The 24,458-nt window shown below is 37.5% G+C and overlaps 1 protein-coding gene across 2 annotated transcripts; it reads left to right on the top strand.

The window, feature by feature from the left end:
- Positions 1-1,419: 1,419 nt before the first annotated feature.
- LOC119719234 (leucine-rich repeat flightless-interacting protein 2-like) lies at positions 1,420-23,676 on the top strand. Of its 2 annotated transcripts, none has more exons than XM_038188607.1 (12): positions 1,420-1,606; positions 2,906-3,227; positions 4,704-4,790; positions 4,920-4,973; positions 8,715-8,819; positions 14,535-14,705; positions 15,708-15,800; positions 16,376-16,594; positions 16,752-16,872; positions 17,657-17,736; positions 18,690-18,794; positions 19,450-23,676. In XM_038188607.1, the coding sequence occupies exons 2-12, from the start codon at positions 3,087-3,089 to the stop codon at positions 19,552-19,554; spliced, it is 1,281 nt and encodes a 426-aa protein (XP_038044535.1). In that variant the 5' UTR covers positions 1,420-1,606; positions 2,906-3,086; the 3' UTR covers positions 19,555-23,676. The 2 variants fall into 2 exon arrangements, with proteins under 2 accessions (XP_038044535.1, XP_038044534.1); XM_038188606.1 differs by having other exon boundaries at positions 1,421-1,611.
- The last annotated feature ends 782 nt before the right edge of the window (positions 23,677-24,458 follow it).

Raw genomic sequence — 24,458 nt, 5'->3', positions numbered from 1 at the left:
TCAGAAATGAACTATAGTTGAGGGGTTAGTATAACAGATCAAATAGGCCTATTGTTACACTGACATGTTTGAAGTGTTGTGTCCGAAAATGCTGGAAAAACCAAACAAATTTCACGTAGTCTGGTTCCCTGAATCCACTAAAGATGAAATGGATCAATTTTTAGATGCCAAAAATTGTAAGGTAAAGGAACCAGTCTAGCTGGCCTGCACCCGTTCATGAACATGTAATCAATAGCAAACACAATTTGGACTGAAACAAATGGTAAATTTGGAGCAAGTAGTTGAAAAATAGTCAGGTTTTTCAAACGGTGGTCGGCCGACCACCGTTGGAAATGTATACAAAAATACCATTTTCTTGAAAATGTCTTCACACCAGGTACCATAGTTTTACAGGATGCTTTAGACTGTCATTTATCAACATACTAGTAAGGTTTTTCGTAAAAACTTGGTAGTTTTATTTTTCGATGTTTGCAAATGTTGTATTTTCCCTTTAAGGCCTCACCGCAGCATGGCTATACTTCCATGGTCAGTTCAGGGAACCTAAAGAAAGAAAGAAAAGTCATAGGCACTGATGATAGAGGCAGGCTTGGGAGTGTTCTAATTCTTCCATCCATGGGAGAACTCGTTTATTTGGAAAACAGCTAATGGAATATCTAAAGCCTTCTGAAAGACACTCGTGTGCGTGTACTCGGAACAATAATAATAATCTCTCGCGAAGGCCGTTGAACGGTTCGGCTGTGATGAGAGTGTATATGGTTTTTAAAGAAAACGGAGGAAGTGCACATTTTTTTTTTTTTTTTTTTTAAAACGTCCGTGTTGTCGTCCATGGACAAAAAGGGCGTGGTGATGGACAGTACGTGGGACCACCGCTTCAATGAAAAGAAACTGTCATTCACTGGACCGACAATGGAGGGGAAAATTAAAGTGGCAAATGTTTCGGGGACGGATGTGAGTAGTGGTATGCCAATTAAGTAGGCCCCAATTGGCATGGGCGTCGCCAGGATTTTTTCTAGGGGGGGGGGAGGCAAAACATATGTTTTCCCCAAAATTCCTGTATTTCTCATAATTTTCTCGATTTACTAGTTTCAGAGGGGGGCAGGGACATTTTGTCCCCCCCCAACCTATAAGGGCCCCCCCCTTGCCCCCCCCCCCCCCCCCCTCGGGCATTCACGCAGTTCTACCGAATGCTAACGAGCGCACATTATTGTTATAAGACCTCTTTTTTACAGTCGGGAATTTAGATTTTTCTTAATTTTTATTGTTAGTATTATTTTCGCACAAAAAATTGTTTCTTTTTAGTCCTAATAACCCGAGGCCCCATATTATGGTCGCCGCCCACAAAAATACCAGGCGCCCTCTATAACAATATTTAACATCCGGGAATTGCTTTTGTCTCCTTTTCAGTGGTGCCCGGCGGTACGTGAAGAGCGTTCACACTTTTTAGGAACCAGCGACAATGAACTCGTTTAGCAAAACAGGAAGAATTTTGACATTGAGTGCTGAACACGAGAAAGGAATGCGGTCGAAATTTCCCGATAGAGGGAAAACTTCAAACCTCCTTTGGTTCTGCTTGTAACGTCTGATAGAATGTACTACATGGACTCAAGTATGGTAAATTTTAAGCATAACGAGTGTCAGAATTAGACGTAAAAAGGATGTTATTTTGGTGTGAAGCTTGGCCGGTACAGTTAAATCATAGTCTGGTTCACGTACATTACGGTAATGCATACTGCTGGATGGAGAGAGGACAGTACCCAGACTGTGTTATTGCGTGTGTAAAATTCTAAAAAGAAAAAAAAAAATTTTAATTTGTGTACATTTATTTATTATGATACACATGATGTAGGCCTAGGTCTAGTAAAAATGTTTTACGTCTGAAGTATCTTAGGGGAATCACACAGCTTTTGTTTTCACGGTCTTTTTCATTTGTTCACTCAGCATGCTCAGTCATCATGGTCATGTCTGTCAGTTTGTCTGTCAATGACGTTGGACAGTGTTGGAATAGCCTTTGAAAAAAATATAAATAGGCCTAGGCCTAGGCCTACATTTCAATTTTCATGACATTGCGGGCCTACAATCACCTACTTGCAGTTGCAATAAGGTGTTTCACGAAAATATGCGCCATCTTGCCTGCGGGGCAATTTTACACGCGTTGCTGTGTACGCATCGTCTTTCGAAAGCTTTGGCGCTTCCAACTTCCAAGTCATCATGCGTTCATTCTAAATGTGCCCGTGTCTAGCAACGTGTGTTCTTTTTGCCCCGCCAACAAGATGGCGCATGTTACTGTGAAACACCTTATTTAAATTATTATTATGCTGCCAATACCGACAATATGATTGTGTATATTATAATGACTTGAATAAGCACGGTAATAATATACGGCATATGGGACAAAAAGAACACGCTTAGCTGACGCGAGCATATTGGAATGAATGTACATGTATGATGACTTGGAAGCCCAAAAGTTTTCTATTGACGTGTGTACTACATCAACATCTACTTCCAGAATTGTAAGGTTTTTTTCGACCTCCAAACTCTCCCTTCACGTAATATTCGGCCCCAGTATTTCACATGTACTACTTTGGTGTAGATATGTACCTAGTCTAGGGTGGGTTGAAAACCCTCAAATGTTAACAAAAAATGTGAAATTTACCAGAATTTTGCTCACCAGCATAGGCTCCGCAGCCTTCACTCGGCCGTCTGTCAGTCTGTCAGGTCAGCTGTCGACTTAGGGCGTTTTAATTCCCTTGACCAATCACATTGCATCTTTCATTCACGGGCGAGATGCAAGGGCAATGGAGAATTGATAGGCGCATTTCTTTTCATATACATATAAAATAATCCAATTCATTCTGTGTTCAAAGAGTTAAATACAATTTTTTTTTCATTCCTCTTACATGTACAGGTATGGAGCCGTCATAGAAAACTGCAGAATTGAACCTTATTGAGGAGACATCATCTACGTGCATCATACAATTTCAAACAGTAGACTTTCAACAGTGCCCTTTTTAAGCTGTACAGGAATAACTGGTCTCGTTCAAATTTCATTGGTGCCCGTCCTGCAGTCTACCAATACCATTAGAATCATGAGCACGGTGACGACCAATGGGGGCAGCAGTCCGGGCGCGCTCAGTCCGGGGGTCAGCCCGGGGGTCAGTGGTCGCAAACGAACCACCAACAGGGCATATAAGGCAGAGGACCAGGCACTGTCTGATATCACACAGGAGGTAGGCATCGATTTCACTGGTTTCCATTCTCAAAATAAACATACGGTTAATGAGAGCATGTAAATTTATTTTCAGACTTTTCATGCAAATGGATGAAAGGGATGAAATGAAACTAAGGCCAAAAAAAAAAATATTCGGTCTCTGGTCAGACCAAAGTTCCGGAATTGACGCGGCGATGCAGCTTTTTTTTTTTTTTTTTTTAAGCTTGGATTGTACAGACAAGGTGGGGTACTATTTTGCTTTTTTGGTGTCCTCATGTACATTGGTGTCCTCCATAATTTGCCTTGGTGCTTTCGATCATTTGCCTTGGTGCAATTTCCCATTCCTTGGTGCTCTTTGGTAAAAAAAATTGAGGAGGTGCGGAAATAGAGGGTGCTGTTGGAGCTACCGCGGAACATATTGGGAAAAAAAAGATCGACGCGCATGATTAAAATCGACGCGCGCGCTGACCAGAGACCAACTTATTATTTTTTTTGGCCTAACCTTGTAAAAAGTTGAAATTTTTTCTTGTAAAAAGGTCTTGTATGCAAATTTTATCGAGTTCCATCATAAAGGACATCATGTACATGAATTGTTGAAAACAAGCTTTTCACACAAATCCTAACTTTAATTTCCTGCTACTTTTGATCGGATGTTTCCTGAATCAACCAAATTCCCAATCCTTATACGACCCTGATACTTGAACGGTCCGAAATCCATAAAAAGTACTACAAATCTACACAAAGGTGTTGGAATTTTAGCAGAATTTAGAGTAATAAGGATATGATGTGTTCAAATGAAATGTGTATTGAAAGATTATTGTGCTCAAATTCTTTCCATTTGACCAATACAAGGTATGTTAACACATATGAAATGCCAACAGCAATTCATTTATGTTGTCAATTTAGGACATGTAAATATATGCAATGACTCATAATAATGCAATAAAACAGGGATAACCAATTACCCATGTACGGTACTTGTATCGTATTTTATAAAAGCCAGTTACATGTACTTTATATGAACGCCCACTTTGTGTGGTGAGCAGGTGGTGTGCAGTCGATGCCTCACACTGCGAGGCGTCAAGAAATCGCAGCCGGGGGAGTTGTCTGTTATTGTGCAGAATATATTGACAATTTGATCTGTCTTTACGGTTTAAGCATATATAAAATGAGATTCACAAATGTACAAAAATGTAGTAGGGCCTATGTGAAAACTGTGGAGGGAAAATGATTTACACGAATTGAAGGAAATATGAAGGTGACCAAAAAAATATCTTTCTTTTGTTTAACTCACTTGTTTATTGAACTTTGTTTTGGTGTTCGTTTGTGTTTGTGATATTTTCATTTGAGGATATTTACAGGCAAAAACTTAACACAAAAATTGTTCTAAAATGTCCGTTTTATTAGCACCCCAACCTCCTGCACGGATTTCCCACCGTTTAAAATCGCATACATGTATGTGACTTACGTTTTTGTTTTTCTTTCTCTAATTTAGGCGGAAGCTAGACTGGCCAAAAAGCGTCAAGCGAGGGCCGAAGCGCGAACTATCCGCATGAGGGAGCTTGAAAAACTGCAAAAAGAGGTAATCATTTAATTTCCATTTTTAAAGGATTCAACTATTTCTCCACCTCTGTATATTTGTTTTCAGTGCATACACGGATCCTCCTAAAAGAATTTTAAAATGAAAACTTGTCTGTGTTTGATTTTCCAGGCAGAAGAACAAATGGATAAGGAATATGAACAACAGAAAGAAGAAAAGAAAAGCGTAAGTAGCTCAAAATGAACTCAAACTGAAGTTGTGGGTGTGTCTTGTTCTAAATGTCACTTGAGATCAGAGAGGTCACTTTTCATCATTCTAGGGTCGATCCCACGCACTTGACTTGCATCATTTTCATACCAGCTGGTTTATATTTAGAAAATGGAAGTCAGCAAATATGTTAGTGCCCATTAGCCATGTTTTCTAGCTGTTGACAATCGAAGTAGAGCTTTCAATGTGTAATTATGACATAAATTCATCTTTTTCTATTTTTCTTTGTGGGCAAAAAGTGTGTGTAAAGTACATAGGCATGTATTAACCCTAAGCCCTTGAGTAATTTATTAGGAACCTTCTTTACTCTTGCAAAATCCAACACCATATGGTAAACTCAACACCTAAACTGTTGGACTCTGATTATGGTGGTATGCCTGACCCCATGTAAAGCATTTAATCAGTTTACTAGTGCAGTACTCACTCCAACAGATTCCAACAAAACATGCAGTTGGATTTTGAAGGGTTGGGTTGGTTAGGGTTTTAGTGTATATTGGACCATATACAATAGATTTAGTGATCATTCTAGCTGTCTAGCATTAGCACTGTTTCATGCAATTTTTCTTAATCTCATCACTCGTTGCTCACCTTATTTGGGATCGTTTGTAGCACCGACTAAGAATCATGGTAAATTGGCATGCTATTCAAATTGTTGGGGTAGTGTGTACATCTTGTGAAGGTCCAATTAGTTATTCTTAGGCCAAAAAAAAAATACTCCGGTCTTTGGTCAGCGCGCGCGTCGATTTTAAACATGCGCGTCAACTTTTTTTTTTCTTCAAATTAACACGGAAGCTACAACAGCGCCTTCTATTCCCGCACCTCCTCAAATTTGTGTACCAAGGAGCACCAAGGAATGGGGAAATTGCACCAAGGCAATTGATAAAGGGCACCAAGGCAAATTATGGAGAACACCAATGTATAATGAGGGCACAAAAAAGCAAAATAGTACCCACCTTGTCTGTACAATTCAAGCTGGAAAAAAACAAAAACCAAAAAAAAAAAAAAAACGCGTCGCCGCATCAATTCCGGAACTTCGGTCTGACCTTAGACCGATTATTTTTTTTTTATTGGCCTTATGTGTTTTTTTTTATTTTTACATTTTTTTTTTGTAAGCCAAATAAATTGTGATATATTTTGATTTGTCAAAATGCATGTTCTACCACCAATTTTTTTTCTTCCATCATATTTCTATGTCGGTTTTGTTACCGTTTCCATTCTTACATTTTTTATTGACTTTTAGTATATCTTTTTGGAAATAACATACATTGTTACTTTCATTGACCATTCAGTGAAATACATTTAAATTAGTGATATGTACACAAATTTTATGCATCGTACATATACATATTTTGTTTAGGTATTTAGTCATGTGTTCTTATTTGACTTATCATCGTGTGGCACTTTGTCCCGTATGTTTTTAGATTGCAATCCTCACTATGTTAATCATTATGTCCCCATGCATGCACCCCCAGCTGTATTTGATATCCGGTGTATTTTCATTGCAAGTCATGTATGAATAGAGATTCTGTTTCTACACATAACACAGTGGCGTCATTGATTGCACAGTGGCCCAAATGCCACCCCGATGAAAAGATAGCATGTCAAGCTTTCAATAATTCTCATTGCATGCACTGTCTGCTTTCACAAGTTGTTTATTAGTTTTTATTTTTTTCCCTAACCCCATATTTAGTTCAAGCCTAATTTAAAGGGAGTATACAACATTTGCAAACATCGAAAAACAAAACTACCAAATTTTTACGAAATACCTTACTAGGATGTTGGTAAATGACAGTCTAAAGCATTCTGTAAAATTATGGCACCTAGTGTGAAGTCATTTTCAAGAAAAGTGGTATTTTTGTATACATTTCCAATGATGGTCGGCCGACCACCGTTGGAAAAAACTAACTATTTTTCAACAACTGCTCCAAATTTACCATTTTGTTTCAGTCCAAATTTTGTTTGCTATTGGTTACATGTTCATGAACGAGTGCAGACCAGTTAGACTGGTTCCCTTACCTTACAATTTTCCGGCATCTATAAATTGATCCATTTCATCTTTAGTGGAGTCAGGGAACCAGACATCTTGAACATTTTTGTTTTTTCTTGTTTTTTCCAGCATTTTCGAACACAAAACTTCAAACATGTCAGTGTAACAATATTTGATATATTATACTAACCCCTCAAATAGTTCATTTCTGACAATTACAGCAAAAGCCAATGATGTACATTCCCTTTAAAACGTGTGTATGCAAACTTAGTCCACATTTTTTTGCAGACATGTTATTATTATGTTAATGTGTTCATTATGTACAGTGTATTCTCCCCATGGTTTAACTTTTAAATCAACAATTTTTTTTTTTTTGCTGGTTGTTAAAAAAAAAAGCATTAAGTTGAATTCTGGAGCCATATCTGCAGTTGGCATCCACCCAGTACTCATTGTAGTTATTGTTTACGCGACCTGAATTTGAAGGACGTCTCGTGATAAAAAGGTTGAGGGGTTTCACTATGAATGGAGAAAATTTGGCACCAGAGTATAGAATGTTAAAGGTTTGGGAATTCTCTAAATTGTCAAGGTCAAAGTACTGTCAAATGTATTCTGGTTCCACCAGTAGTGTTACTTCTAGTGATTTTTGTCAAAACCTGTTTTGAGTTGAAATGATGGTTTAATCCACACAACCTCAAATATTGCAAAATCCAGTGATACGTTTTGTAGGATTTTAATGGATGTGAGATTTTGTAGTCCAGGAACTACAGTATATTATCAAAAGGAAAGCTTGATTTTTCTAATTTGTGTTGTTTAGCACACAAAAAACGATGTTATTTCAAGTCGACTTGGCCATACTTATATGTAGGTTTATTTATGGTTTCCAGCAAGTGTTAGAGCTACTGCAAAGGCAGCATCTTATGACCTACATGTATTTCACTATGTGATTAAATAACATTTAAATATAGTCTAAGGAGTGGTGACATTAAACAAGCCATCATTAGCAAGACATACTGTACATCAAATAATTGTTGCAGTCATCAGATTTTTTTTATAGCAGATGAAGTCATGCATGACAATATTCTGAAATATAATGAGTTTGGAAGGGCGTGGCAACAACATTAATAGGAGATATTAACAGAAAACAATATGATAGAAATCATAACAATACATTGAACATAGTAAGTGTCTAAACTTGGTATCAAGGATATTTTTAATGGCCCAGTGCCAACAGGAAACTTAGTGGTGTATTTGAATGTAACAGTCATTTTGTGATAAGGTCTTAAAAAAAGAAAACTGGTTATTCATCTCGGTATGGTTTAGGATTATCTTACATCAAAATAGTGACGCCACAGACCACGTAGGACAGGAAAATAATGTCCTATTAGTGAATTTCTTTGTGAGAGTTCTGGGTAGGATGATAAAAATGGTAAGAACGGCATGATGTGCCACGAACTTAATACTCTAAGTGAGCCGAATATTTGGGGGTTTGCTCCCTGCTTATAAAAGTAATGACTTACAGGAATGTGAATTGTCTTCAAACATTGTGTCCTTAAAAGTTTATATTTTTGCCAGGTCTAGATATAATAAGTTAATGGTTTTAGCATTAGGTTTAGCAGTCGTACACACTAACCTGCACATTCATGTTGAATTGTAAGTGTCAACACAAATATGTACAGTGTTGGCTCTCATTTTTAATTCCTCTTTTTCCCCAGAAATCTACCGGAGTTCTCCCGGCAACTGTCCCCAATTCCAGTGGGGGCAGCTCCTCTCGAAGAGGCAGCACTGACTCCAACGAGTTTGAATCGGCTACACTCAAGGTAAACCAGTTGTCAGTGAATGGGCATTATTGATACCAATCTGATAATTGTTTCTTTGTTTGTTTGGGTAAATTTACATACATCCGAGGTGAAAAATCTCAGAGGTCCTTTGTGAAATCTAGCATGTGTGAATGGAATTTTGAGTTGGCCGTCAAGGCAAAAGCTGAATATTCTAAGAGGTTTCTTTGTGGAATTCTGCATGTGTGAAAAGGACTTCTCACTGGTGCTTTGTGAAGGTCCTGTCTCTCAGTGGAAGCTTGAAAACCTTTGGGGCAATTCCACGGTTACTCATGTTACATTTTTAATGTACTTTTGAGTTTCCTTGGGCTGTAATTACCTTACTGAAAAGGTTTAATAACTGTTATCCCCATGGTAGATAGAGTAGACCTAGACCTACCTAAGCACCAAAGATGACATCCAGAAAAATATGTTATGTATGATAAACAAGACGCACAAAATCGGTTACTCACGTTACGAAAATGTAACGTAAAATGTGCGTCTTGTTTACCATACATAGCACATTTTTCTGGATGTCATCTTTGGTGCTTAGGTAGGTCTAGGTCTACTCTATCTACCCTGAGGATAACAATTATTAAACCCTTTCAGGCAGGTAATTACAGCCCAAGGAAACTCAAAAGTACATCAAAAATGTAACCTGAGTAACCGTGGAATTGCCCTTTGGTTGACTTGGAGATAACTTGATTGAAATGTGTCGCATCTAATCGGGCACAAGATTTTTGAGACTGTTGTCTGAAATCAGACTTTTTGAATCTGAGAGAAAGACAGTAGTAGTATAGAAAAATATGCATTTTTCAGACATTTTGTCTGTTTCAGACCTTTTTTTTTCAATTGACAGTCTCATTCCTGAATCTAATCCAGTGTAATACATATAGGTAAATTATAATAATTGGTTATTGGTGAAATTACATAATTTTTTGAGAGTTGTACTTTTTGTTTTTAGAGTTGTACAACTGTACATTTGTATTTCAGTGGTTTGGGTCTAGACAGTGCCTAACAAAGTTCAATAGGAATGAATTTTGATATTGATTTAAGAAAAAAGAAAAAAACCTATCTTGACGCTACTTTGATTAAGAACCTTTTTCAGACGTGATAAATGTTTGTGACAATTACAGGTTATGCGCATTTTATATTTTTTGCATGGGTAGCATAAATACAAGAATGACTTGCACATTGCATTTTGTGTAATCAATTGAAAAGACTCAAGTAAAAGTGGATATTTGTCCAGTCAGTGTGACAGATACGTGTGCGATACAGGCGTCCACATTTTTACGGAAAAAGTATCTTACCGTGCATAAGGCAAAAAAAAAAAAAAACACTCGGTCTCTGGTCAGCGCGCGCGTCGATTTTAATCATGCGCGTCAACCTTTTTTTCTCCTCAAATTAACATGGAAGCTACAACAGCGCCCTCTATTGCCGCGTCTCCTCAAATGTTTGTACCAAGGAGCACCAAGGAATGGGGAAATTGCACCACGGCAAATGATAAAGGGCACCAAGGCAAATTATGGAGGACACCAATGTATAATGAGGACACAAAAAAGCAAAATAGTACCCACCTTGTCTGTACAAAATACAAGCTTGAAAAAAAAAAAGCCACCCAAAAACAAAAAAAAACGTGTCGCCGCATCAATTCCGGAACTTCGGTCTGACCAGAGACCGACTATTTTTGGGGGGCCTAATTTGCATGTTCAATTTGTGTTTGATTAAAGTACAGCAGGTTGTTTTCAAAGAATGACTTCTTACAATCCGAGGTATAAAAACACAACTGTTTCATCAAGGTAAATAAAAAAAAAAAACCAACAACATTTTTCCATATGTGGTAACTTGCTTATTGGCCTTTGAAATTGTACAAGTATGTTAATTTTCCTGTGGGGAAACAGCCTATGGGTTTTCCAACACGTACTGCTCCTTATAAGTGCTAAATCGTCGGCCACTTTTCTTTCACTCACATCAAGTCACACGACTTGCCATGTTTAATGCTTCCTTGGAAGGTGATGTTCAAGTCTGCTTAAGTCTTAACCACTATAAATACACATACGAACTGTATGCATCGAGAAATTTGTTATTTTTTTGTAAACGTTGAAGAATGAGACTGAGTCCCTTGAAATTTATGATGCTCTTGTTTCATGATATCAAGTGAACCTGTGTTTTGAATGGTGTTAATCTTGAATACTAAGTGCATTTTAAGTATGATACATGTATTAAATAGGGTGACGGATTTAACATTTTGCCGGGTAAGAACATGTGGAGGTCAGAGGTCATGACCTACAACCTGAAATGGTACCTTTGAACAGTCAAGTGGATGGACACGTACGAAGCTGACAAAAGGTGGTTGTAGTCTGCATGTAATAAAGCATTGGCGCTTGGATGCATGTAGGGAACCCTGACTCCTCCAATGGGATGCATGCATGTCTTGGAACTGGGATGGTGCTGAATGAAGAACAAATAGTCCAACATGCCTGTCTTCACAGTTTTGTGTCAGGTTTAAGAAAAAAGATGTGCATATATGCTGGACAGAATACTGGCCAAGATAAAATTAAAGCTATAGTCCATCATTTGTAATTTGTGCATTTTGTTCGTTTGAAGCAACAATAGTGCTCAAAATCTAAAGAAGGGTACTGAACAACTAGCCTGATGAAGTTTCAGCTCAACTTCAGCTGTTAATATTTCGAGAAAAACAACATTCTAGGATCTCGATTTCAAATCAAAAGTTGCTGAATCATGTTTTAAATTGGGCCTGAATTCAGCGCCCGAGACACATTCTCACTGAGCTGATTGCAGCTGCGCGATGTCACGCACTGATCCGACGAATTCGGACGAATTATGGCAACCGCGCGCGTGTGCGTCGTGCCAATGCTTGCGCGCACTTCGCCTGCACTTCGCCTATTGAAAAAAACGAACTACTAACGGAAATTTCCAACGGTGCTTCTTAAGACGCACCGTTGGAAAGGCCTTCTTTCGTTGATTTCTTCAAAATGGCAGCTTGCCAGAAAGAATAATTTCACAGGGAGTTTAGTCCCCTTACTATCTTTCAACCAAGTATGTTTTTCAACAATAACTACGCCAGTTACTTTTCGGATAGCTGCAAATGATAGACTGTAGCTTTAAATACTGCACCAATGCATACAGATACAAGTTGGGTTTTGAGACGTTAAAATCCAATGTGTCATTCATTGAATACTCTGTCAAGTTCACTATTCCGTTGCATGAGAGAAAGTCAGTTCAGTGAAATTTAGGTTATTGCCATTCAGCCCCATCCTTGACTAAGCTAGGACTTGAGTCCATATTTCCAGTACATGTATAAAGATATCTCCGTCTTAATGTCCAAACAGAGTGATACATCAGAGCCCCTGGGTGAGGAAGAACCCAGTCCAGAGGAATTGGTACGTTGTCCAAAGAAAGAACAAACAAAAAGTCTGCACTTCGCTCAACCTCATTTTTGTTTTCGTTGTGGATTTCTTTCCCTATTTTTGATTGGTTCAAAGTATACTAATGACACCTGCTATTTAACCAATCAGTGCGCTCCTTACAGCTTGCTCCTTTTCCCTCTAGTAGATGGAGTTTAGTGGTATACAGCCGAGGGGTTTTGACCTTGTAGCTGAGGCATAGAGGTCGAGTCAAAATTGTAAGATCACAGTTTTCATGACTGTAGTGTATTTAAAAAAAAAGAAAAATTGTTAGTCCAAATATCTGTAACGTGAAACTAAATCACAAAATACCGTACACACATCCCTTCTAATGCTCTTTAATATGAACCCTGAGTTTCTTTTTTCTGTTTCAAAGATCCTTTTGAAACATTTGTGGTTTTGATTAAAAAAAAGTTGTACATTGCTGAGAACTGTGACTTAAAGAGGTTGTGGAATGCTCGAAGACATTTCCGTCATTTTTCGGGTATATGTAGCCTAAGGTGTGATGAAATAAAAACAACTATTGTTTCTGTCATAAAATGAGTACAAAAGGTACTTTTGAGAGCTGTTTTTCAAGTCCTGTCATGCCTGTTTCGACCCGAACGTGCAATTTGTGTAAAAGTCGTCGTTGCGGGCAGCAAACAAAACACAGTAAATCGTGACGTAATAAACAGGACTCCCGATGCAGAGTAGCATAAACGAGTCCTGTTTATTACGTCACGATTTACTGTGTTTTGTTTGCTGCCCGCAACGACGACTTTTACACAAATTGCACTTTCGGGTCGAAACAGGACCTGAAAAATAGGTATCAAAAGTACCCTTTGTACTCATTTCATGACAGAAACAATAGTCGTTTTTATTTCATCACACCTTAGGCTACATATACCCCAAAAATGACGGAAATGTGAAATGTCTTTGAGCATTCCACAACCTCTTTAACTTTACATTGACTCGAGGTACTTGGATTGTCAAGATAGCACTCATGGATAGATCGCGTAGTGTGTGAGCAAATAATAAAACAGCAGTGTATAATGGTCGGATCTGGGAATGTAAGATGGGTTTTAGCTGACCGCGTAGATGCTGGGCACTACAGAATGTCCAAATTAAAAGTGTGTCAAAATATATTTTTAAGTTGTAGGTCTAGTCATTCATGCAATAGTATTTACAATTCCATATTTTTGTGTAAACAATTGCAGAGAAAACATGACAATCTTTTGACTGTTTTTTTTTCTTCATGAAGTTTTCTATAATTAGAGTAATCGTACATTTTCTTACAGTTTTTTTTTTAGAAATTCTTCCATCAACTGTACATTCATTATATCTTTACTTTATGTGGATCTTTAAGAGCAGTTTTAGTAATACATGTACACTTCATAACTTTTTGTATGTGTTACATATCCATGAAGACAGTAGCACATGTATGTTGCACAATAGTCTCTCAATACAACGTTTGGCTAAAAGCTCACATAAAATTACCCGTAAATTCTCAGCCATACATTAAATCCCCAAGTTGCAAGTGGCTTGGTTTCCCTTTTATTTATAAGCAAGGTAACATCATTTGTCAAAGAGACCTGGATCGTGGATAATGTTTTTTTGCCCTCCGAGCATGAAGTTCCATGCCTGAATTCAATTCCTATACGATACAAGAAAATGAACAATGCGACTGTATGTTGTTGGCCTGAATCCCATAGAGTTAACACTAGTATTTTGCTGTACCTTATTGCCGTCCCCCAAAAATTGCAGTGATGGTCTGCCAGATTTTATGCAAAAGTGACCAGAATAACCGTAACGGTTATAATCAGAACCGGAGGACTTTGTTGACTCTAACCAATTCTTTTCTCTTTATCATCAAGGAGTGAAGCTATCAAGTTTTAAAGTTTCATCTGTTTCGAAAGATTATTTTTAAGAAATTGATTGTTTTGCTTCGAGAGCCGCAACAGGTGTATAATTGGTTTGCTTGAATTGATTTTTTAAAATGGCAGGTTTTGATTTTGAGGCAAGATTAACCGGCTGCTTTTAACCCAAGGTTTACCTGCAATTGAAAAGGTTGATTGTTGCTAATACATTTAATAATGCAAGTTCATGTATTATTCATTAGCTAGTGAATATTCATCACGGGTTTGTTAATACCGTACCTGTACCTACCAAGTATATTTCTGTCATCTTATCAGGCCAGTGTGCTCCATCTGAAAGAAGTACACGTACAGTAAACCTATGATGAATATGCATTAGCCTAATGAATATTTCATTTATATGAATACTCATTTGCATGTGTGTCTGCTGCCCGCAGGAAGCACTGGCTGACTTGGAGGAGAAGTACAAGAAAGCAATGATGAACAATGCCCAGCTGGATAACGAGAAAGGCACCTTGATTTTTGAGGTTGACATGCTGAAGGACCTGCAGGAGGAACTAGAGGAATCAATGATGGAGATACAGAGGGAAGCGAAGGATAAACACAGGGTAAGTGCTGGCAAAACCTCGAAGGTTATGGCTGAACCTCATGAGTGTGGGTAGAAACTCATTGCTTGTCAGCCACCTTGATGGTTGGGGTCACTTGAGGTACATATGCTCAAGGACCTGCAGGAGGATCTAGAGGAATCAATGATGGAGATACAGAGGGAAGCGAAGGATAAATACAGGGCAAGTGCTGGTAAAACCTCAAAGGTTACGGCTGAACCTCATGAGTGTGGGTAGAAACTCATTGCTTGTCAGCCATCTTGATGGTTGGGGTCACTTGAGGTGCATATGCTCAAGGACCTGCAGGAGGATCTAGAGGAATCAATGATGGAGATACCGAGATACAGAGGGAAGCAAAGGATAAACACTGGGTGAGTGCTGGTAAAACCTCAAAGGTTATGGCTGAACCTCATTAGTGTGGGTAGAAACTCATTGCTGGTCAGCCACCTTGATGGTTGGGGTCACTTGAGGTGCATATGCTCAAGGACCTGCAGGAGGAACTAGAGGAATCAATGATGGAGATACCGAGATACAGAGGGAAGCGAAGGATAAATACAGGGCAAGTGCTGGTAAAACCTCAAAGGTTATGGTTAACCTCATGAGTGTGGGTAGAAACTCATTGCTTGCAGCCACCTTGATGGTTGGGGGTCACTTGAGGTGCATATGCTCAAGGACCTGCAGGAGGAACTAGAGGAATCAATGATGGAGATACCGAGATACAGAGGGAAGCGAAGGATAAATACAGGGTAAGTGCTGGTGAAACCTCGAAGGTTATGACTGAACCTCGCGAGTGTGGGTAGAACCTCATAGAAGGAATGAGAGACAATCTGAAGGTGAACCTCAGAGCTCTGGTAGAACCTTATTGGTAAACAGAAAAACATCATTGATGTCAGAAGATCCTCACAGATACTGGTAGAACATCAAATGTTATTCCGGTACCAGTGACCGTTCTGAGGTGGGGATAAACAGTTTTGGTATTCATTTTTGTGTTTTGATTCTGTACAGGAACTAGAAAGTAAAAAGAGGGAAAACAAGCTCCTTCAGATAGAAGTGGACAACTTGAAGGAAATGGTGTCACAGCGAGACACCCTTATAGCAGTAAGTATAATATATATGTTGCAGCTTGGAGCTTAGGGGGCCTTGAAGTTTTTATATTCAGTAAAATCATGTCGGGAATGGGTGTATTGCAAAGCAGCAATGTGATGTGATAAAATCTGGTGCTTTCAGTTGATAAAGCTCTGGAACTGCATTCTCTAGGTCTCGGGTTCACTTCCTGGGTCAGTCAAATTGTCTACAATTTCGTGTTCAGTCCTTCTGATTTGAAAATCACAGGCGTGTGGAAAAAGGCACACCTGGATTTTTCTAGGCGTGTGTTTTTTTCTAGGTGTGTGGTTTTCTAGGTGTGTGATCTGTGGTCCAGGGAAATTCAGGCATGCAATTATTCACACTTCTCAAGAAGCTTTTAGGTGTGCGATGGTGTGGGGGTGTGATCGCACGCCTCAAATCAGAAGGACTGCGTGTTGGAATGTGAGACCCTCGGCTATAAAGCAGATGGTGATAACTTCTAAGGGCATAAACCTCAGCAAGTTGATAGAACACTAAACCTGCAACCAATAGGTCTCAGATTCAAGTCCTGATACATCCAAATCTTATTTATTTATTTATTTTCTCAGGAAAATGGTCTTCTCCTAGTGGGTGCCGGTGACGAGGAGCGTCTCTCGGACAAGGACCTCCCGGAGGGGCAAACCTCGCACAAACCCAAACTTCCCAAAGTCGGTACCATCGTCGTGGTCTCGCCTGAGGCTGCCGAACTCCTAGAGGTGGTCGGTGATGGTCCGCTGGACGTCCGGCTGAAACGCTTCGTAGAAGAGAGAAAAGAACTCTTAGAAAACGTAAAACATTCACGTTTCAGTCAAGTTTTTGTCTTATCTTTGTCCATGGCTATGGGTCTTTAATGTAGCACTCAATTGGGAAAAAAAACAAAGCATAGCTGCAAAGCAGCCAGAAGTCAGTTATTATCTTTGGATCTTTGATCTTTTTTTGTAACAGATTAGAAGATTAGAAATTGATTTAGAGGAGGAAAAGGAAAAAGTTGCTTCAGCGGAGAGAAGACGACCGGCCCAGACGTCATCGGTCAACGGACCGGAAATAGAGATGCTAGACATCCAAAGTAAGCGTCAGTTTGATTTATTGGATGTTGAATACTGTGAAAGATGGAGATTGAATAATTGAATGATTGGTAAATTGATTGATTGATGAATTGATTATTTGTTGATAATTTGATTCGTTGATAAATTGATTGATTAATAATTGATTTGAAGAATTGATTGGTTAATTGATAGATTGATTGGATTGATAAGTTGATTAATAAATTGATTTCATTGATTGATGTTGATAGATTGAAAATTGATTAGTTGATAAATCTATTGATTTTGGTCATTGATTGAGAAGTAAATTGATTATGTGGTACATTCATCAACTGATTGTGATTGGTTAATTGATAGATTAATTAGATTGATAAATTGATTAATAAATTGATTTCATTGATTGATGTCGATAGATTGAAATTGATTAGTTGATAAATCTATTGATTTTGGTCATTGATTGAGAAGTAAATTGATTATTTGGTACATTCATAAACTGATTGTGCAATTGATTATTTGTAAATTGACTGATTAGTAAATTGATTGGTCAGTTGATTGGTTGATACTGATTGTATTGATAAATAGATTTGAATGAAAAATTGATAGATTGATTGACTGATTGATTGACAATTGATTGTTAATAAATTGATGATAAATTGTGTGATTGGTTTAACTGACTGATAACTTTTTGGTTATTAAATTGATTGATAAACAATTTGATTGATCAATAAATTTGTTAGATTAATTGATTAATATCTTCTAAATGTTCTTTTATCTGAACTATGATTCTCTGATGTTCATATTTCACAGGAGAAGCCAGTAGGCAAGTCAATGAATACAGATTCAAATACCAGAAAGCGGAGCAAGAATTAGCAACACTAGAAGGCCACGTAAGTAGCTATTTTTCAAATATGGCAGACATGAAGTACTCTTTGTGTTACATGGAGAAAGGCTTTGAGAAAAGTGGGGCGCCTGCAACATGACACATAATAACATTGTTGTCTTGATCTCTAACAGTCCTCCTCTCGATATTAGTCTCCAGAGTAGGTTTTGCAGTTTTCGCAACGCAATCTTTAAATGTGGACCCTCTCTGTAATAGTCTGTAGCCAATGCAGCATTACACAATCCTTGTTTGGTATTTTGTAACAACTTCGTTGAACAGAAGGAATCCCGTAAAAGGTGGTATGATAGCGTACCTTTAAATGTGAAATCAAACTTGTCTATCCTTAGGAACGTAATTAATGTTAAAGACGGCGCTTTTGAATGTGAAATATTTAATGACGCTGACGTCTTCAACATTATGATATCTGTGTCAATTGAGTTTCATTTTCTTTGTATATATATATATACAGTCGAGTCTCGTTAATACAAACTCGTTCCGACCTAGCCAAATTGTTTGTTATATCAGAATTTTGTATTAAGAGGAACATCAGTCCCATTCATTGTGCACATAAATGCACAGTCGAGACTGAGGCGTTATGTTTGTTATAACCAGAATTTTGTATTAACAGAGTCTGTACTAATGAGATTCAACTGTATATGTTTTATATATATTCTTTGTTTTGTTTATTGTTTATATATATGTTTTAGATGAGCGTTTGTTGAGAGGTACAAAGCAAACAACCTAGGTCCCAGAGATCCTGCTATTTCCACCTCAGCTCCTTAAAATGAAACAAAATTTAATAGAAAAGTGGCATTTTTTTTGTACAAAGGGCACTGCCATACTTCATAACAACAGAACACCACCGCACTGACTGGATTGTTGAACATTTGGGTACAAAAGTGTGAGTGTGTAATGCATTGGGTCAGAGTCTCATTTTACTTGTTTTTTTTGGTTGGTCAGGTGATGAGGCTAGAAGGTCAGGTGAAACGGTACAAGACGGCGGCAGACACGGGAGAGAGGGTGGAAGAAGAACTGAAACAGGAACGACGCAAACTACAACGAGAGGTACATTGATTCTTAGTTAATTGAGATGGCATCAAGGGTTGTCATTTGGGCCCAATTTCATGGCGCTGCTTAACAGTTAGCAGAAAAGTTGTGCTTAGCATAGCAGAAAAATTTGCTAACCTTAAGCACTATTTCACGGCGTGGATGTGCTAACAGTCGTGCTTGGAGATTTCTATTGTTACGTCACTGAGTTAAGCAAATTTTTCCTCTGGAGTAAGCGTGCCTTTTGCTGTGCTTATGCTTACAGTCTCCATGAAATAGACGGAGGCTCTGTTAGCAGAAAATCGTGTGCTTAGCAGCGCCGTGAAATTGGACCCTGGTCATGTAGTCAACCTTGAAATTCATGAATCTGAATCCACGCAGTTCGATTTGATTTTCTCACAACCTAGACGGCAAAAATTAAAAAAAAACCACTTATTATTCCTCCATTGTTCAGTTATCTCATCTCAGCTTGACAAGTGCCCGATTTCATCTTATCAGCCATCTGCCTTAAACTAAGTCAAGTAGGGCTTGAGTAGCATCAACTAGAGTCCCCCCCCCCCTTCCTGAATGCAAGATCCGCCCCTGTGTCTGCATTTATTTCTACCTGTATTTGTCAGCCTCCAACATTTTTGGGCATTTACAACTAGTTTCTTTTATTCCTCTAAATCTACAGATCCGCACTCTGAAAGACCAGAACGAGGAGTTTGAAACGGAAAACAGCCACCTCACCAAGCGACTGGAGAAAATGAAGAGTGCCAAGCTAAGCTTGATCAAGTGACGCTACCAGACATCATAGTAGCGTCTCTCTTAGAAATAAATAAAATATTCATGTAGTAATAAATGACAAACTATTCACCTTCCATGTACTAAAATAAACTGTACCCATTTTTGTTTACAATTAGAGCGCCCTCTGTTGACTGAGTAAAGTGTGAATAGCGCCCTCTGTTGACACAGTACCAATTGCTTGGCATGAATTAAGTAGCATTTCATCTATAGCTATTAATTTTTATGGTTACTGACATCAAAGTGCTTAGCCACTACATATTTGTCACAACATGAATGCACACTTTGCAAACAAATGAGACTGTACCTAAAATATGCATACAATTTAAAGAGCATTTTGAAAGAGTTGGAAATGATGTAAAAATTCATGATTTTGTACAACTGTTTTAATTCTTGGTTCTTGAAAACTCTGCTGCTAAGGAAATGTCTAAAATTATTCACAACGCATATTTATGTCTATCTTACTGTGACATTCTTGCCCGTCAAACTGTGATTGATATCAATAGAGGGCGCCCTAATGTCAACAACTGACTCCCAATTGTAGGCTTTTCTGTACAAATCCAACATATTAAAGTAAAACAAAGGTGATGGGTGAAAAAAGGGTAATTGCAGAATGGGGAATTTTCTTCAAGCATTTTTGTAACTTGAAAAAACTTGAAAGTTTCTCGTCACTAAATTGGACCACGTGTGAGTTTGCTAAAACAAAAGCATTTGCATGAATTGAAACCCCTTTAACTGGTTTTGTTTCACTGACTTTTCATTCACATTTTAGGCCTTGGCTTTTTCTATCAAACTTGGAAGTTTCAAAAATATTGTAGGTTATGGTAGAGTGTTTAACCCAATGTACTGAACCATGCACAAAATCCTTGCTTTATGTTGGTCATGGAGTTGTAAACCTAAAGTAAAGGTCTTGAAAAATATTCAAAAAGCAATGCAACGTACTGGGCCAAGAACCATCCAAGCTTGTATATTGTACATTTTAAGATTTACGTTGTACTACTGTTAACTTTACATCTGTATTTCACTTTAACTTGGATAAGATTACCCAGCTTGCGTCAAATTACACTGACAATTATCAACAAAGTTGTGAAAAGAGAAGTCTTTCTTCATTCAATCTCACCAACTCCCTTGTGAGAGTTTCCAATTGTACAAGTGCACCAAAAGAACTGTGTATATTATTTTTTAGCTACTTTAGGACCACTTACGATTATGATTTGTAAAAGTAGATTTTACAAAAATCTGTAAAGGCCGTATATATAGTTTTTCTTTCCATATCTAAACATTATTTTTGGTGTGTCTGTTTGGGGACACTAGACGCCTAATACTCACTGCATGCATTACAAGGGCAAAGGTCACTATTGTTTGATTGGTCAGTTTGAGGATACGCTAATAAATTATTCATGATGTGAGATGCTCTCATTAGATTACACCCATGTGTAGGTTTCTTTGCAACAATCTACTTTTTAAGGTAGTTTTAAACCATTCAGATTTTGTAACAATGCCACAAATTTCTTGCATCATTAAAATAAAATCCTTATGTCCCCGTGAAATTGTTAGCAAATTGTTTTCCTAAATCCAGACTTGTTACATTCTTACGGGAGAAATTCATCAAAGTGCAGGAAAAAGTTAAACAAATAGTTTTTAATTTTAACTCACTCCCACTATACACAAAGATAAGATACTCTGGTAAGAAAGTCATCTTAAATTTATCAGTTTTATAATTTCTGACTGTGAGCAGATGAATTTACTGTAAAAATATACGGCAGTGCTGAACGAAACCCAGATTTTTGCATACTGATTTTTTTTTTTATATGAGCAATTTGTATTTAATTTGCATTTGATGAATATTCACATCATGAATATTCATGTTGTTTCGCAATGTTTTAACCTAAGGTTTATATATAAGGTCCGAACACAAATTTATCAAGAAGCAGTTGGCTCAGTAGGATGAGCTCAGGATCCGAACCGGGATGTCCCCGGTTCAGATCCTGGGTCCGTCCTGAGGAGCTTTTAGACTTTTTTCAAAATATATACTATCTTTTCTGACAAAATTGTGCATGGGTAGGACTTGAACCGGGAACCCTTGGGTATGTAGCCTTACACTCTTACCGCTACACCACCGGGTTTTTCTTAAAAAAGTAAGGATTCTGGTAATTAAAACCCTTAGGTTGTTCTGACTTAGTCTCCAGAGAGAGTTTGAAGTTGAGGGGTAGAGGCCTGGGGTCTGGGGTAGATTGGGACTTAGGTTTTTTTCGGCTGGTCTAGCTACTCACTAGCTGGATGCTTGATACTTATACTTTATACTTTATACTTAAAACATTTTATCTTCCCATTCATGTTCTTTGGGAGGTATTATTTTGGACTTAGTTTCTCTGGGAATTGATGGTGTTAATTTTTCAAGGCATTTATTTTTAGTGCTTCCAAGACTATCTGCTTTTTCATAATATTAAATTTAGGAAGACACCCTTTTTAAAGACAGGTAAATAGGAATAAAAAAATGCTACAATGCTAACATGTTTTACTTGCAATACCATGGTTTTGGAATTTATTTCTGCATTTGCAATCAAAACAACAGCAGTACATAACACACCAATTTCAGTTCAGTTAATGTACAATGTACACGCTTACAGTGCATCACAATGTGATACAATTTCTGTTAACAGTTTTTTTACTTTAAAATTACATTAAAGTGATGTAGAATTTTCACCGACGATCAATTTCGAATGAAAAGTTAGACCATTTAACCGGTCTCATTTGTTGTAATTCTGGGAACATGTATATAACCATAAAAGCACAATTTATATAATACACCTCCAATTACCACTAACAGAAAAACACTCATTTTTCTTTAAATTTTAAAACCAGTTTTGCAGTCCCGTTCAAATCACAATTGCCTAACAAAGGTTAAAGAAAAGGTCACTTGTAATTTCATTTTTGCGGCACTTTTAAAAAAAATAAATTGTGCATAATTGCATTGCATATAGCTCAGCTTTCGGAAGCCAAAAGTCGCAGTTTGACTCGATTTTTGTAGATTTTTTTAATACTAGGTGTAAATAACTTGGTGTAGGAAACAGCTTAATATTTATTCGTATAAAATTGCATTTTCGTGAATTGTAAACTCAGTAAAGAAAATTAATTTAGTGCTTTGTTTTTGTACACAAAAAAAAGGGTCACTTTTTTCTTAGCAATAAGTTCATGAATGTTCCTTATGCATTTGTCACTGGTACTGTTATAGTTTTTGTTTTTAGTTAATGAATGCTGTGCTATGCATGCATGCAAAGCCAAAGGGTACCAACGGTGCTGTGTTGTAGTATTCTTACGGAAGTGTAGTTGAGTCGAAAAATACAATCACATGCTTGGTTTTATCCAAAGTGATCATGATCTACGTGTACATTCCATCAAGGTAATGTAGGATTGTTCATTTACGACAGAAGTTTGACTATACTTTCCATACTTATCTAATGTCCAATAAGGTTGAATATATGGGTACCAGTGAATTTTACAACAGTTCACTCTCTTACAAGCAATATTAACATCAAGTGTGTTTACAAAATATAAACAAGATGTTATAAAAATGAAAATTAGGGGTTTTTTTACGCTTTTTTGTTTTGTTGCTACCTTAAACTTTTGTACATGTAACTTTGGTTGTCTGTTGATAGGTCATCATTTCTTTGGCCAAAAAAACCGAAAAATTCAAAAAAACTTTTTCTCAGTATTCTATTTTCTGTTGATAGAGAAAGCATTTTTGATATCTTTAAACTGTCCCTTATTACGCATTTGAAAAAATATTGATTTATTGGCAAAAAAATTTGCCAGACGAGTAAACTTCTGCCGTAAATGAACAATGGATTTTCTTCCTAGAATTTGCAGGAATTAATGCCATTTTAACATTAAAATTAAAAAAAAGATTCCACGTAATTAATTTGTAGAACTTCAGTGACTGCTTTTTGTAAACAGGTACTGCTTTTGAGTTACCCAAAAAAAAACCAAAAACAATAGTTTTTGGAAGTAACAGTAACAGTCATGAATGTTCGAAAGTCTTGTCAACCCTCGGACTGTTTGTAAGATTTGATTGATGATTTGAATTAACAATTAAAACAAACTTGACGAACTTTGATCGAATTTACCCGTTTTTTTTCCTTTTAGTGTCAAAGAAACAGTTTTGCATCATTCATCATGGCTCATAATTTTTCACTTATTCCTTCAATTCTAAATTGAATATAATATTGATATTACAAAGGTATATTTCCTAATTTTCCTCATCAAAAAATTAACGAGTAAAAATATTTCAGTAATTTCACCCTGATCTCTGCTATTAGCATGTCATCAACAACATTTAGGCCGAGACTAAGGCCAAAAAAAAAAAGGCTCCGGTTTCTGCTATGGAGCTTGCCCAAAAAGTGGTGCGGTGACGCGGCTTTTTTTTTTTTTTACTTGTTTTTTTTTTGCTTCAAATGTCAGCTGATGACTGCAAATGGTGCCCGACTAAACTTAGTGCAAATATATGGGAGTCCAGAGAGGCCACATAAAGCTTATTCTCGATCATAACCACATATTAAAACACGTTGAAATTGTGCAGCAGCAGGATTCCAGTCAAACCAGTGAGTTTGGCGGTTTTGAGACATCATCTTTCATTGAAATGAAAAAAAAAACTTTTTCATTTTGCCGACGCGCATGGCTACGGCGATGCGCGCGCATACCAGAAACCGGATACTTTTTTGGGGGGGCCTAAACACCCGTGTCTCCAATTACCTAACCTAACCTAGGAAACAATGCAGACTTAAATCTTTTCTTAAAAAAAACACCCCAAAATAAAAGGATTGATAATGCCTCCCCCTCGTTTTTGCGGGCATCTTTCTGCGCTAAAAAAAAATCTAATATTTTTAGTGATCCGCATGT

Source organism: Patiria miniata, unplaced genomic scaffold (assembly GCF_015706575.1).
Source record: "Patiria miniata isolate m_02_andy unplaced genomic scaffold, ASM1570657v1 HiC_scaffold_8, whole genome shotgun sequence".
NCBI lineage: Eukaryota > Metazoa > Echinodermata > Asteroidea > Valvatida > Asterinidae > Patiria > Patiria miniata.
Note: the sequence above shows the minus strand (reverse complement) of the source record. Positions and strands in the feature narration are given on the sequence as shown.